The sequence below is a fragment of the Asterias rubens genome, chromosome 4, assembly GCF_902459465.1.
Source record: "Asterias rubens chromosome 4, eAstRub1.3, whole genome shotgun sequence".
Taxonomy (NCBI): domain Eukaryota; kingdom Metazoa; phylum Echinodermata; class Asteroidea; order Forcipulatida; family Asteriidae; genus Asterias; species Asterias rubens.
The window spans coordinates 22,683,155-22,698,196 of record NC_047065.1 but is presented as its reverse complement, the minus strand read 5'-3'; the positions used below and the strand labels follow the sequence as shown (position 1 = coordinate 22,698,196).

Sequence of the window (15,042 nt, the reverse complement as noted above, 5' to 3'; positions counted from 1 at the left end):
AACAAAATCAAGCCTGGAATTGTACTTTTGACAGGGCGAGGCCATGCTTAATTTGTCTAGGGCATTTCTATTGTGAAATCGTTTTAGGGAAACTTTTAAAGGGCACAAATGCCAAGAACAAGGGCAACATAGTCCACTGGGTCATGGCCTCTGTTGCCCTCACCAGTAGCTAAATTTTGTCCACCGTTCAGATGAAAAAAGAGCCGTTACAACTACTTCTAAGAAGAAAACACATTGTAAAGTTCCTCCTTTTTTGTTGGGGGGGGGGGGCGCACGTAGGGTGTGACAATCTCCCTAAAGGGTCGGTACACGCTTGGTACACGCTTGGTAAGAATTCTGAAAATTAAAGGCAACACAGCCTTACGTGGTAAGAAGTAGGCCTACGGAAGTTTTGGACAGGCTTTGTAAGAAAAAGACAAAACTCCCCTCCCCCCAAAGTTTGAATATTAGATTGTGTATTCCTTATAAGGAATATTATTCCTGCGTTGACGATATTCGCTCCCGGAGTTTCGGCGAAATCTCAAAAACGCGACCACCTTTTGAAGTTAAATTTGCACAGGTAAATGTTTACTGTTTACAACTATACATTTGTATAGGATGAAAAGAATAAAACGTTTAAAAAACCAAAGGTGTAATTTTATAAAATGCATTAAAACGTTCTATTTGTCCGGCAGTATGATTCTTGAATTGGCACCTAAATAACTGTCAAGATTGATTGCTTGAATGATTGATTGATTGCTTGAATGATTGATTGATTGATTGATTGACTGATTGGGACTGACTCACTGCATGCATTGGTGAAAATTATTATTGACCAGATTTCAGATAGTTAAACAACGCTATTGAAGGGTCTATATACCTTTTCCTAAAACAAAACACAATGTCCACATATTTACATTAAATTTACACAGTTTGAAGATAATGATGTAGAAAGCTTCCCTTGAAATTTTACTTACTGAGGTGCTGTAGTTTTTTTGAGAAATGAGTAAAACAAATAATTTTCGTCTCAGTTTTAGCATGTAAAAACGCATTAACCAGTTATGCTATGGTTTATGCTAAAATAATTTTCGTCTTATAGAGACGAAAATTACTTTGTAACTTGTCTTAATCATCTTTCAAAAACTACAGAACCTTAGTTTGTAATGTTTGAAGGGAAGCTTTCCGCTATCATTGTCTTCAAACCCTGTAAGTTTAATGTAAATCTGTGGACATTTACTAAAAACACAACCACCTTTAAAAATGTTAGTTTTATTGCATGCATCTACATTTATAATAGGACTAAACAAATCAAACGGTTAAACAACTCAAAGTATACTTTGTTTTAAAGGAAACAAAAATATACTCCAAAACCCTAAAAATTGATCCAGCCGTTTAGTTCTAATCAGCCAAAAAAAATCAAAAAAACAAAAATCGTTCCATAAAAAGTATTGTATGCTTGAATTTTAAAACTGTTAGTATTTTAAAAGAGAGGCTAGTCAATCCTTTGTTCGATCAGCAACACCATACGAGTACATCCGTTCTCCGGTCTATTTTTCGTCCTTTTGCCGACGAGCCAAGTCTCTCATGGTATGGATGTCGTCATGCTTGAACTTGTACCTTTTAAACAAGTCCTGGCCAATTCTGAAATATTGCAAGGGATATAAGGTTAGAATTAATAATATGGAAACTGATTTCTAATTTCTGGTCGGTTGAGGCTTTGCTTATTATGCATGGCACTATACACCATATTTTTTTCTTATAACATCAATAATTGCGTATTATTATCATCTACATTAATTTATTTATAAAACGGAAATGAAAATGTGTTTTCATTTCTTTTTCTTTTTCTTGGTGGTGGTGGTGGGGGGGGGGGGGGGGGTGGTTCGCCCCAGAAGTTTGCCCTAACAATGATGAAAATTATCAAAGATCGGACTGCACTGTATTCGACTGGTGAACACGCATTCATTTTGCAGTCAACTTCTACGTACACGTTTACATAAAACATTTGATTTTATGGATGTGACATGTACTGGCCTACTTTGTATCCAATGATTTTGCTGGCCCTGTTCAACCAATACATCTCCTCATCCTTTGGATGGGGACCAGTCTAAACCCCCAGTTTATACCTGTATGCCTCCCAGTTCTCTTTACAAGTCTCCACCTTTGACGCCAGTATCCATGTAGTCATGAGGGTCTCTTCGCCGCCACAGACATGAAGCTGTCCGGTCCAGCTGGTGACGGAGCTGCCACCCCGCCACACCACGGTCATGCCAAATGTATCATTCTCACCAGTGTCAGCGGTTTTTCCCACAAGCGGAGTGGGAGGTATTTCGTCCTCTGAATAATTGAAAACAAAATGTTTTTTTTAATCATCATCATCATCATGCTAAAAACTATTTTGAGTAATTACCAATAGTGTCCAGTGCCTTTAAAGAAACAATCTATATTTTCGTTGCTGCTGGCGACGATTAAATTGTTAAATTTCGATTAAATACAACAATTCTCTAACAATAACTATTACTCGAATGAAAAAATTAAAATAAAAAACAAACAAACTTACCGTCAGTTTCGACAGCCGTATGGTACTCCCCACTGAAAACCCCGAGAGGGCCAACAGCGTTGATGATCACTTTAGATCCCAATTCATTGTACCAGGTACCTTGAATGCTGGAGACGACAGCTATAGATTAAACAATCAAAACGCAGACAATTCGTTGTTATATTAACCTTTTACGCAGCAATTATGCTTGAGTGCCCTGCCCAAGGGCACAGGGCCCAAATTCATAGAGTTGCTTAGCACACAAATCTGCTTAGCATGAAATTTCTTCCTCGATAAAAACAGGATTACCAATCAAATGTCCATTTGTTGCATATTGCTTGTTACTGGTATTCAGCTGTTGTTTGCTTATCCTGATAATCATGTGGAAATTTGGTTGGTAATTCTGTTTTTATCAAGGAAGAAATTTCATGCTTAGCAAATTTTTGTGCTTTTTAATAGCATGTCTATGAAATTGGGCCCAGGTGTCATGACTGGGATTCGAACTCACTTCCATTTACGAAGAAAACGACCTTGCTACGACGACTCTGACGTTGATTGACTGACCAAATAAAACATACATTTCAGCTTCAGGATAATAACTTTTCTACTTACCCATGACGAATTCTTAATGCGTTATCGTCAGACTAATGTATGTAGGCACTTGTTATTGTGAAAAGGGTTGATGGTAGAGTGACTGATAGTGTTTGGTGGGGCTTGGAGTGGTTGGTGTAGGGTGAATTTAATGTTCATTTTTGTTTTTCCGGGTTCAACACAGCCGATTTTTGTGTGTGTTGATTTGTCGGGTTGTTTTGGTTGAATTGAATTCAGGTTTTCCGGGTAAAGGTGCACTTTTGAACACTTTTAGTTTCGTTTTGTTTTCCGAGATTATTATTGTGAAAGATCCGGGTTCAAAACGAAAAACATTAACATGACTTTGATTGACTGACCGTGTACAAATGCCCGATTATAAATGGTCTACTTTCTAGCCTGCAATATATGTAAAAATGTGTTAATTGTTTAGCCCCATGCAAAAATATTTTGTTGTAATGATAGTGAGATGTTTATTGACAAACATGGGTTCAATACCAGAAATGCTGATTCTCTAAATGTTGATCTCCGTCAAGCCTAACATTTTAAGCAATAGTTTAATTATTATGGTGTTGCTTTAAAGGCAGTGGACACTATTGGTAATTACTCAAACTAATTATTAGCATAAAACATGTCTTGGTAACGAGTAATGGGGAGAGGCTGGTAGTATAAAACTGTACTATGTAGTACGTGAGAAACGGCTCCCTCTGAAGTGGAGTAGTTTTCGAGAAAGAAGTAATTAATTTCCACGAATTTGATTTCGAGACCGCAGATTTGGAATTTGAGGTCTCGAAATCAAGCATCTGAAAGCACACAACTTCAGACTAATGTATGTAGGCACTTGTTATTGTGAAAAGGGTTGATGGTAGAGTGACTGATAGTGTTTGGTGGGGCTTGGAGTGGTTGGTGTTGGGTGAATTTAATGTTCATTTTTGTTTTTCCGGGTTCAACACAGCCGATTTTTGTGTGTGGTGATTTATCGGGTTGTTTTGGTTGATTCAGGTTTTCCGGGTAAAGGTGCACTTTTGAACACTTTTAGTTTCATTTTGTTTTCCGAGATTATTATTGTGAAAGATCCGGGTTCAAAACGAAAAACATTAGCATGACTTTGATTGACTGACCGTGTACAAATGCCCGATTATAAATGGTCTACTTTCTAGCCTGCAATATATGTAAAAATGTGTTAATTGTTTAGCCCCATGCAAAAATATTTTGTTGTAATGATAGTGAGATGTTTTTTGGCAAACATGGGTTCAATACCAGAAATGCTGATTCTCTAAATGTTGATCTCCGTCAAGCCTAACATTTTAAGCAATAGTTTAATTATTATGGTGTTGCTTTAAAGGCAGTGGACACTATTGGTAATTACTCAAACTAATTATTAGCATAAAACATGTCTTGGTAACGAGTAATGGGGAGAGGCTGGTAGTATAAAACTGTACTATGTAGTACGTGAGAAACGGCTCCCTCTGAAGTGGAGTAGTTTTCGAGAAAGAAGTAATTAATTTCCACGAATTTGATTTCGAGACCGCAGATTTGGAATTTGAGGTCTCGAAATCAAGCATCTGAAAGCACACAACTTCAGACTAATGTATGTAGGCACTTGTTATTGTGAAAAGGGTTGATGGTAGAGTGACTGATAGTGTTTGGTGGGGCTTGGAGTGGTTGGTGTTGGGTGAATTTAATGTTCATTTTTGTTTTTCCGGGTTCAACACAGCCGATTTTTGTGTGTGGTGATTTATCGGGTTGTTTTGGTTGATTCAGGTTTTCCGGGTAAAGGTGCACTTTTGAACACTTTTAGTTTCATTTTGTTTTCCGAGATTATTATTGTGAAAGATCCGGGTTCAAAACGAAAAACATTAACATGACTTTGATTGACTGACCGTGTACAAATGCCCGATTATAAATGGTCTACTTTCTAGCCTGCAATATATGTAAAAATGTGTTAATTGTTTAGCCCCATGCAAAAATATGTTGTTGTAATGATAGTGAGATGTTTATTGACAAACATGGGTTCAATACCAGAAATGCTGATTCTCTAAATGTTGATCTCCGTCAAGCCTAACATTTTAAGCAATAGTTTAATTATTATGGTGTTGCTTTAAAGGCAGTGGACACTATTGGTAATTACTCAAACTAATTATTAGCATAAAACATGTCTTGGTAACGAGTAATGGGGAGAGGCTGGTAGTATAAAACTGTACTATGTAGTACGTGAGAAACGGCTCCCTCTGAAGTGGAGTAGTTTTCGAGAAAGAAGTAATTTTCCACGAATTTGATTTCGAGACCGCAGATTTGGAATTTGAGGTCTCGAAATCAAGCATCTGAAAGCACACAACTTCGTGTGACCATGGTGCGACAAGGGTGTTTTTTTCCCATTATTATCTCGCAACTTCGATGACAGATTGAGCTCAACTTTTTACAGGTTTGTTATTTTATGCATATGTTGAGATACACCAAGTGAGGATACTGGTCTTTGACAATTACCAATAGTGTCCAGTGTCTTTAAGGAATAAGTAACATGCCAAGGCCCATAATGCATTGTCTATTGGTGGTTATAAAAATATGTAAACAAAAAATAATCAACAGTTCACTCTATTTTTATCCTCTTGTTGTTTTTCTTTTAAAAAAAATTGCGAATTCTGTTTACTCTGACTGTAAGTATATTTTTTGAAGACGATCTGATAAAAATCCACATAGCCAAGGAATTAAGGAAGTTCTGACCCCAAGGTTAATAAATTTATTAATAACTATATTGTGGACAACTCTATCAAATGCCTTACTAAAATCGGTGGCTATCAACACAGCAGAATTATTTGGTTTATCAAGAACACAACGCATTTTCTTTATTTGTTTGTGCTAAAACTGCCTAGGGTTACTAACTCTAAGCTTTGAAACATTAGAGCTGAAAAATGAAGACCTGGCTAACTTGATAAGTCTAATGATCTTATTACGAAGTATTTTCCAAAGATTTAATTTACCACAGTTAAAAGCCCTTTGTCGTTTAACAATAAGAGTTTTAATCTCAGGAGTCATCCACGGCTTATCACTGTTATAAACAACCTGGACCAAACCAGTAAACCGACTGATGGTATCAGTGTCGAGATTGTTAAAGTCACCAAGGATGGCTATACCAGACGATGGGTATTTTATTTGAAGCGTGTCCAGTGTTGTAACAAGGTGTTCAATAAGTAAGTCTTCGTACGGTGATGATGGTGGGTGATAGAGTACGGCAACTAAAAGCCCAGAAACTGTTCTTGGTAGACGTGGGGGTCGCGCCCAAATCCATTGGACTTCAAGTTCATCCGGTACGTTAATGATCTGCAGATTTATTGTTTGTATACTCTCCCGTACATAGAGGGCAACACCCCCTCCTCTCTTGTGTTTCCTTGGTCTGCTATACAAGTTAAAGCCAGGGATGTCAAAATCAAATGGCTAGTGTCAATGTTAGCTGGAAACCAAGTTTCGGAAACTGCTGCAATGTCTATTTTATTAATATTCAGGATCGTTGACAATTCATCAGTCCTCCTAACAAGTGATCTGGCGTTTAAAAGGGCAATCGATGGAAGTGTGCTGGATCGGCTTGCCTTTGACTTCTGGTTTACAGTTTTAACAGAAATGAGATTGTTGAGGTTCCTTTGTAGAAGGCAAGACGGTATAACCTGAGGCCGTTGTGTTCTACATGGTGAAATATGGTCCAGTAATCCATCCTTTCATACTAAACATCCTTTGTCCTCGCCACTTTACTCCTATTGGTTCATAGCCACCAATATTGTTTCTGAAATAGAAACTTTGATTGGCTGTTATTTTCCCGCTTCTTTCTGGATCCTTCCCATAATTCCTTTCCCCCTCTCTTTTTCTATAAATGGATATGTATTTGTTTGTACTTGTTGTATGCCTCTGAAGAAGGTCCGGTTTGGATCGAAAGCTAAGGCCATCTACCCTATTTATTATATATATAAGTATACATATTTGCTAATAATCTCGGATTTAACCTCTTTTTCACTTTTATTGATTTTTTTTATGAACAGCCACGGACACTCTAAAGGTTTGCTAAAAATAGCATTGAAATAATTTCATTTTAAAACACACCACCAAAAAGTCCAACCATGGTCCAATACAGCCATTTTCTCTATAGCTTTGTACACATGACCAACGGGTTAGCATGGCCATTCAACTTTGGCAGTTTGAAGGTATGATATTGGATTACACGGAAGCCTATTCAAAAAAAGATTATTATTAGTAAAGTTATGCATAAAAATGCAAACAACAACAGTGAAACACAGTGGCACTCTCTCGGGGAGGGGTGGGGGGTGGGTTGAAGGGTATAATCCATCGTAGATTCCTTTCTGGCCCTACCATTCGAATTGTTTAAAGCAAACCTTCTTTCTTTAATGATATAAGGAGGGCAGTGAGAGAGTTAATCCGAGGGAGATGGCTTTATAAATTATACTTAACCAATGAGATACCGCCTGCAAAATGTGCAACACATCCTGAATATATCACTTACTTTAGTTGAGTTTAGACTTTAGTTTCTGGTTGCTTAAAATAATGACGAATGCACCAAAAGGGGAACAGATAAAACCATAATTTCTCGTTTATTCGGGCTCATTGGATGCAAGAGGTTGAAGGGGGGGGGGTGCTGCAAGTGGATGGGTGCAATGCAATGCTATTGGTTTCCCAAGCTTTCTGTAAGTTGCCTAAATTTCCACCGGGAGCCTCGTCGATCACTGTCATGTACAAGACGCTTATTTAGTTAGAATAACTTGGGGCAGAATATCCCAATTAAGTTTGAGTTTCGTTTTATTACATTCATTTTCGTTCACAAACTAATACTTTCAATAAACATTTTGAATGACTACGAACATGTTTGCATTGTCATTTAAACTGTAAATTTTGAACTGAGCTGTACGCAATCATGCACACTTAATAATAGTGGCTTCTAGCGTGCAAATCCGTCACTCGGTGATACTCAAGGCGCTTTAACAGTTTTTTCCTGCAAGGTATGGGGGGACTATACGTTTTTGAATTAAGAGACATACTCCTTTTACGTAGCATCATGGTTTACAAGGTGCTGTGGCACAATTCTATTTTCCCAATCAAACCAGGAATACTGGGGCGAGCCCCTTATCTTTTCGATAAAGTGCACTGGGTTGTTCTACGTGCCTTAGAACACAAACAGAGCAAACAGAACCAACGGCTTAACGTCCCATCCGAAGGACGAAGACATGAATATGTATACAGTGTATCGGTATTGTAGTATGAAATAAACAACCAAAAATAACTTGAGCCAATTCAACTGACGTCATTGTCCTATATAAATCATGGTTGTGCCATTTTGGGTTTTACAGCTGTTTTCATCGATTTCCTTTTCTTAAAAAAAATGTTCTGTAGTCTTTGATCCGATCAGCACATCATTACGAGTAGACTTGTGGACAAGTCGTTAAATGTCTGTCGCGGTGATAGCGTTCCGCAATTCCCGCGACACTGGCTTAGGGGAGTAGAAGTCAGCAACCAGCAGCTTCGCACGAGAGGCAGTGATCTCGCGATACGAGGGTATCAGTATTCGATCGCGGAAACCGAAATCATAACGCCACCTGCACGACTTTACTATCATCGCGACAGACCATCTAACATGTCTACAATACAAGTAACTTAAACATCTTTTTGTTCTTCGTCTTGCTCGTTTTGACGAGTGACGTCTCTCGGGGTGTGGGTGTCCTCTTGCCGGCGGGGACCGTCTCGAACCTCGTACCTTTTAAAGATGTCTTGCCCAATTCTGAAAGGGTGGATAAGAAACAAAAATTACTTGTAAAATCTAGTTGGTGGTGGCTTTGTTAATAAAGTCATGACCACTGCACACGCTATGAAGTATATCTACCAGACCAAAACTAAAACTCTCCTGAGTTTCTCCTGAAGACGAGCAGAGTATACTGTTCGAAAAGTCGACCCAGGGAAGCTAAACGAACGCACCCACTATTACCTGTTTGCCTTCCAGTTCTCTTCGCACGTCTCCACCTTTGACGTCATTATCCACGTGGTCATTAGGGTCTCTTCGCCGTTGCAGATATGACACTGTCCGGTCCAGCTGGTGACTGAGCGACCATTCTGCCACATGACGGTCATGCCAAAGGTATCATGCTCAGCGCTTATAGAGGTGTGTCCAACGAGCTTAGAGGAAGACACGCCTTGTATGGTATAACCCAAAAAATAATAGTTATCATAATTATATTTGGGGATCTGGTTGGTGTTGTACAGTTTGTCTACATCAATGGGTTTAATCACACAGGTAAACAAATGTTCATGCAAATTACAGACAGCCAACTGCATGCACTCATACGGGTAGATAACGTCATCAGTAGCCTTGTAGTAATAACTTTATATCAACCAACTTATCGTGTTCGTAAACGATGCATAAATGTACGCACACGATAATTCTAGAAGTCCTATTCGTGTACGTTTTGACTTATCGTGTAAACGTACAACAACTTATTGTGATACATACAAGGGAAGTTTGAACTTTAAAGACACTGGATATCTTTGATAATTGTCAAAGACCAGAACCAAATAACAATCTGTGAAAATTTAAACTCAATTGGTCGTCGAAGTTGCGAGATAATAATGGAAGACAACAATACCCTTCAAAATCTAGTTCTGAGGTCTCGAAATCAAATTCAAATATTTTAGTTGACAGTTTTACTAACTAACTAACTAAATTGAAACCAACGGATATTTTCAGAACCACCCCAACTCATTATAGAGAAAGTCATTAAATGGTGTTACCACCAACCTTTACATTTCGTATTTTATATTTAGACCACGCAAAGTTTCAAATCCTGCTTTGAAATTACTTCTTTCTCGAAAACTACATTATTTCAGAGGGAGCCGTTTCTCACAATGTTTTATACTATCAACAGCTCCCCCATTACTCGTTACCAAGTAAGGTTTTATGCTAATAACTATTTTGCGTAACTACCAATAGTGCCCACTGCCTTTAAAGACAATGGACACTATTGGTAATTGTCAAAATCCAGTCTTCTCACTTGGTGTATCTCAACATATGCATTAAAAAACAAACCTGTGAAAATTTGAGCTCGATTGGTCATCGGAGTTGCGAGATAACTATGAAAGTAAAAACACCCTTGTCACACGAAGTTGTGTGCTTTCAGATGCTTGCCTTCGAGACCTCAAATTCTAAACTTGAGGTCTCGGAATCAAATTCGTGGAAAATTACTTCTTTCTCGAAAACTACGTCACTTCAGAAGGAGCCGTTTCTCACAATGTTTTATACTATCAACCTCTCTCCCCATTAATCGTTACCAAGTGTGGTTTTATGCTAATAATTATTTTGCGTAACTACCAATAGTGCCCACTGCCTTTAAAGTGTACTTACACGATAAGTTACTGTGCACAAACACGATAAGTTTTTGTTTATTGTATACGTTTTATTTACAGTGAGCTTCTGAGTTGTCTAAAAAGAAACAATTTATATTTTCTGCTGCTATAGAGACGATAGATTATAACAACCAATTATTGAATTGACTTGAAAACACTTACCGGCAGCGCCCTCTTTCGATTCGACACCTGTGCGAAATTCCCCAATCAGAACCCCGGTCTGAGTGGTTGCGTTGATGATGACTTCGGATCCAAGCTGATTGTACCAGATGCCGTGAATTGAGCAAGCTAGACCAAGAAATTCGAATAAATACACGGACAATCATTGAACTGTTTGTTTGTTTGTTTGTTTGTTTGTTTGTTTGTTTGTTTGTTTGTTTGTTTGTTTGTTTGTTTGTTTGTTTGTTTGTTTGTTTGTTTGTTTGTTTGTTTGTTTGTTTGTTTGTTTGTTTGTTTAGATGAAGAAAGGAAATTGATTCAGTAACAAGACGTCAATATCAAAGTCCGTTAAATTACTCACTTGCTTTAGGTGTCCTATTTCTCAACAATTCTTTTTCCGTCACCTGAAAACAAAATCATACACCCCAACAAAAGATTAGAATAATTGTTGTGATGCGGTGTCTTTTCTTTTCTTTTATTTCATGAATAGTTGGAATTGAATCAACTCTCAAACGGGAATTGACCAAATAATGGCGAATCGCAATTCATAACAATTTTCATTCAGCCAGCCGCGCCTGTGGGCGACCGATTGAGTGAGAGTAAATTTTCCATTCAACATATAATTCAAACATAATCCACAAGGGAAACTGACTAGGTAAATTTGTGATCCCTGGCGACACAACAGTTAACGGTTGTATGGCTTCCGACTGGCACCCCAAACAAAAATATTGACAAAATAGAAAGACCACAAACCCAGGGCTACACACGGCTCAGTTGGAAGAGCACCAACACGTTATTCCGGAGGTCGTTGGTTCAAAACCCGCTCTAGTTAATTTGTCTTTGATTCAACCGCAAATCAAAATAGAATTAATTTAGAAACATTTATTCACGAATTAACCTAATCCCTTTGAAATTAACTGAACGGAAAAACATTCACTCCTAAAATCAGTCGAACAAAAGGCAAATCAAAATCAGACAGAATCCACAAAAGTGAAAAGTGAAACATCGATTCTGAAGGCCAGTTTCTGGTAAAGTCTAGTCGCCACACCCGAACATGCTCTAGGCTGTACACCTACCTCATTTTCCTGTTCTGGGGCAGTGCCATCTTTCGCCCACAACCACTCCACTGACAAATCCCGTGGACTGCGTCTCTTGGCATCCACGGCTGACACGCAGACTGCTAACCCAAGAAGGAGCAAAACCACTTTCATTTCTGTAAATCAAAGACAATTTGTTTACAAAAACATGTAAAGTTTGCACCCTGCTGCTTCTTTTGTCAGAAGAAGATTGATGCTTTCTCAGAAGTTCGATATTACTAAAGGGCACCATTTAAGGCAAAGGTTCTACTGGAGCATTTCAAGGGCACCAATGCAATGACCATGTTGTTTTCAGTATGATTCCGTTGTGGTTTATTATGTAGTTTTCTGATTAATTAATAGTATGTATTTCCAGTAGTTTATTTATGATTGTGCTTTAATAATTTTGTCTGTATTGCATGTATTCAAAATTAATTTCCTCCATGGTAGGACCAATAAAAATTGAATTGAATTTAATTGAATTGAATGGATGAAATCGCCTTCGTTGCCTCCGTTAAGAACCAAGTCAGGTATTTTCACCACAACAGCCTCTGTAGTGACCATAGACCTTATCGCAAATACCAATGCGCAAGCGCAGACTATTGAATGAGGTGCATTGTGGGATAGATATGGATCAAATTTGGATACCAGCTAGACCACAATGCACCTAATTCCAAGCTTTACGCGCGCGCCCCGGTATTTGCGAAAAGGTAGATGGGGGTGTTGAGGAGAGGGGGGTGGGGGTAGGGGAAGGGGGGGTGGTCGATAGCCCCTTTTTCCCCAGTCAGCATCTTTAGCCCCAGTTGGCAAATGAAGCAATAATTCAGATTGTTAGGATGCATCCATTTTTCAACACTTCTGTAAAAGTGTTTGTAATTTGTTTTCAAACACATGGCCCAAGTTACCAAGTGGTGATGAAATTTTACATAGTTATAGATAAATGAGCATTATCGTTATATATGTCCTTAATGCAAATAATAAGTCCAGTAATTTGCCAATGTTTATATCGTTCAATGAAAAGGGAATGCTCTCTGGGCACGCTGTATAAAGTCTTCATTGAAACAGCGGAGAATGTTGGCGGGTATAGTAACACAGAGCAAGGAACCCTTGTATGGTAGCAAACTGCAAAAAGGCTTCCATATTACCCCCACACTAAACGGACCTAAATACTCCAAAGCCATTGGGTGTAAACTAGATTTTATGTCATGATTTAGTATAAACGTCCTTTAGATTCCCTCACTACAATTTCATCAGCTTCTAATACGATAATAACTTTTGAACTGACAACCTTCATCAGCTCGTAATAGCTGTTCTACTTACCCATGACTTCAATATTCTCAAAGCGTAATCGTCAGACAAGCAGAACACTTCGTCGTAGCTATTTCACCAACAAGATTATGTTTGTTGTGAAACTTATACACTCATGCACAAAGGCCCTTCGCTAATGTTTCCGTTCAGTTTGTGGGTGTCATCTATCCCTCAATAAACAAAAGAGTTAGCAAAGTTCAAAGTTTGATTACAGATAACCCCCTCCATTGTATGTAAAACTTGTTAGGCCTTGTCGAAACCGCGTCAACAAATAGGTTCAGGCTTTTTCAAACACACTCGCAATGACATAATGACCAATTTCGCAATGACATGATGGCCGACACTTAAACAGTCTTTACACTGTTTCGGGAACACTGTTACGATTTTAACCCCAGCCATAATTTCTGGCTGAGATTCAATAATAAACGGGCTACATGACATACCGCACGTGGTATCATTGGCATATATTATCACGGGTGCAGCCGTTCTGATTTTCTTTCATTCAAATCAATGTAACCAAAACCGAGGCTGGAATGAGATTTAGTCTGGTTCCTGTTTGTACATTGAATATTAGCATTTACTTTGTTTGACTGGATACGTGGACACATGACTAAGATGGCAGTGCAGGGACACACCCAAGAGGTTATACATTGGCCTTACCTTTATCACGGTGCGGCCGTTCTGATTTTCTTTCATTCAAATCAATGCAACCAAACCGAGGCAGGCCGAATTGAGATTTAGCCGGGTTCCTGTTTGTACCATGGCAGTCATTGCTGTTACTAGATACAGGGAACATGACTAAGGTGGCAGTACAGGGACATACCGCACGTGGTATCATTGGTCTACATACCATTATCATGGTGTGGGTCATTCTGATTTTCTTTTGTGTAAATCAATGTAACTAAAACCGAGGCTGGAATTAGATTTAGTCTGGTCCCTGTTGGTGCATTGAATATTATCATCCACTAACTGCATAGCCAAGGGATGATGACAAACAAGTCAGCAGCATGAAAATAATATACCTTTTTTTATCGCAACGTCACACAACTCGAAATTGTTGCCAACCGCTTGGAAAACTATGGAAAGCCATAAATGCCAAACAAATACAGATAGCCATGTTTGTAATTTTACACACAAAATATATTCAACAGTGCGAACAATCATGTGAGGTATTTTATTTCATTGAAAGTTTGCAGAACAAGTGAATTCTGGTTGGCACATGTTTACACGATTGATTGTTAATCAACTATATAGCAAATAAGTTCGCTAAACTTAACGCAGGCAATACCTGAACATGTCAGCAACACTTTTAGATAAACAAATAGTCGAAAAAACACCAACAAAACAAACCCTCTTAACGTAAGGCCTACGGATAAAGCATGTCAATATCATCATATGTGGAGAACGTACCGAGAAGGGGGGGGTGGAGGTTGCAACAAAACCTGTCGATCGCTATTACTGTTCGGTTGTTTCTTTGCAAGATACGTCATGGGGTGCACAGAACAATTGTTCAATGCTACATATTGGGGCAAAAACCCATACCAAACTAACAAAACTCATACATTTAAAAACCCCTTCTCAAAACATTGCCCCTCTTGCAAAAATATGTCTGCCCCAATATAAAATGTTTCAATAATTAACAACACTGTAAGTTATCCTTAAAGGCAGTGGACACTATTGGTAATTACTCAAAATAATTATTAGCATAAAACCTTACTTGGTTATGAGTAATGGGCAGAGGTTGATAGTATAAAACAATGTGAGAAACGGCTCCCCGTGAAGTGACATAGTTTTCGAGAAAGAAGTAATTTTCCACGAATTGGATTTCGAAACCTCAAGTTGGAATTTGAGGTCTCGAAATCAAGCATCTGAAAGCACACAACTTCGTAAGACAGTGGTGTTTTTTCTTTCATTATTATCTCGCAACTTCGATTACCAATTGGGCTCAAATTTTCACAGGTTTGTTATTGTATGCATACATTGAGATACAAGTGAGGA

General features: G+C 38.4%; 2 protein-coding genes across 2 annotated transcripts; both read right to left on the bottom strand.

Annotated features, from left to right (window-relative positions):
- Positions 1-1,182: 1,182 nt before the first annotated feature.
- LOC117289477 (fibropellin-3-like) lies at positions 1,183-3,258 on the bottom strand. The gene is made up of 4 exons (XM_033770615.1): positions 3,131-3,258; positions 2,540-2,659; positions 2,106-2,316; positions 1,183-1,620 (listed from the first exon to the last, which is right to left on the bottom strand). Exons 1-4 carry the CDS (start codon positions 3,132-3,134, stop codon positions 1,527-1,529), a joined length of 429 nt encoding a protein of 142 aa, XP_033626506.1. The 5' UTR covers positions 3,135-3,258; the 3' UTR covers positions 1,183-1,526.
- Positions 3,259-7,891: 4,633 nt separating this feature from the next.
- On the bottom strand, positions 7,892-13,208 carry LOC117289302 (fibropellin-3-like). Its single transcript, XM_033770367.1, has 6 exons — positions 13,057-13,208; positions 11,737-11,873; positions 11,022-11,064; positions 10,664-10,789; positions 9,090-9,294; positions 7,892-8,885 (listed from the first exon to the last, which is right to left on the bottom strand). The coding sequence occupies exons 1-6, from the start codon at positions 13,058-13,060 to the stop codon at positions 8,762-8,764; spliced, it is 639 nt and encodes a 212-aa protein (XP_033626258.1). The 5' UTR covers positions 13,061-13,208; the 3' UTR covers positions 7,892-8,761.
- Positions 13,209-15,042: the final 1,834 nt, after the last annotated feature.

Coding starts and splice junctions, on each gene's coding strand:
- LOC117289477 (XM_033770615.1), bottom strand. Junction 2,317..2,539: donor TACGGCTGTCGAAACTGACG/GTAAGTTTGTTT, acceptor TCAATTATTCAG/AGGACGAAATACCTCCCACT. Junction 1,621..2,105: donor GAGAACTGGGAGGCATACAG/GTATAAACTGGG, acceptor GCAATATTTCAG/AATTGGCCAGGACTTGTTTA.
- LOC117289302 (XM_033770367.1), bottom strand. Junction 11,065..11,736: donor CCCCAGAACAGGAAAATGAG/GTAGGTGTACAG, acceptor TTTTGTTTTCAG/GTGACGGAAAAAGAATTGTT. Junction 10,790..11,021: donor AAATAGGACACCTAAAGCAA/GTGAGTAATTTA, acceptor TTCTTGGTCTAG/CTTGCTCAATTCACGGCATC.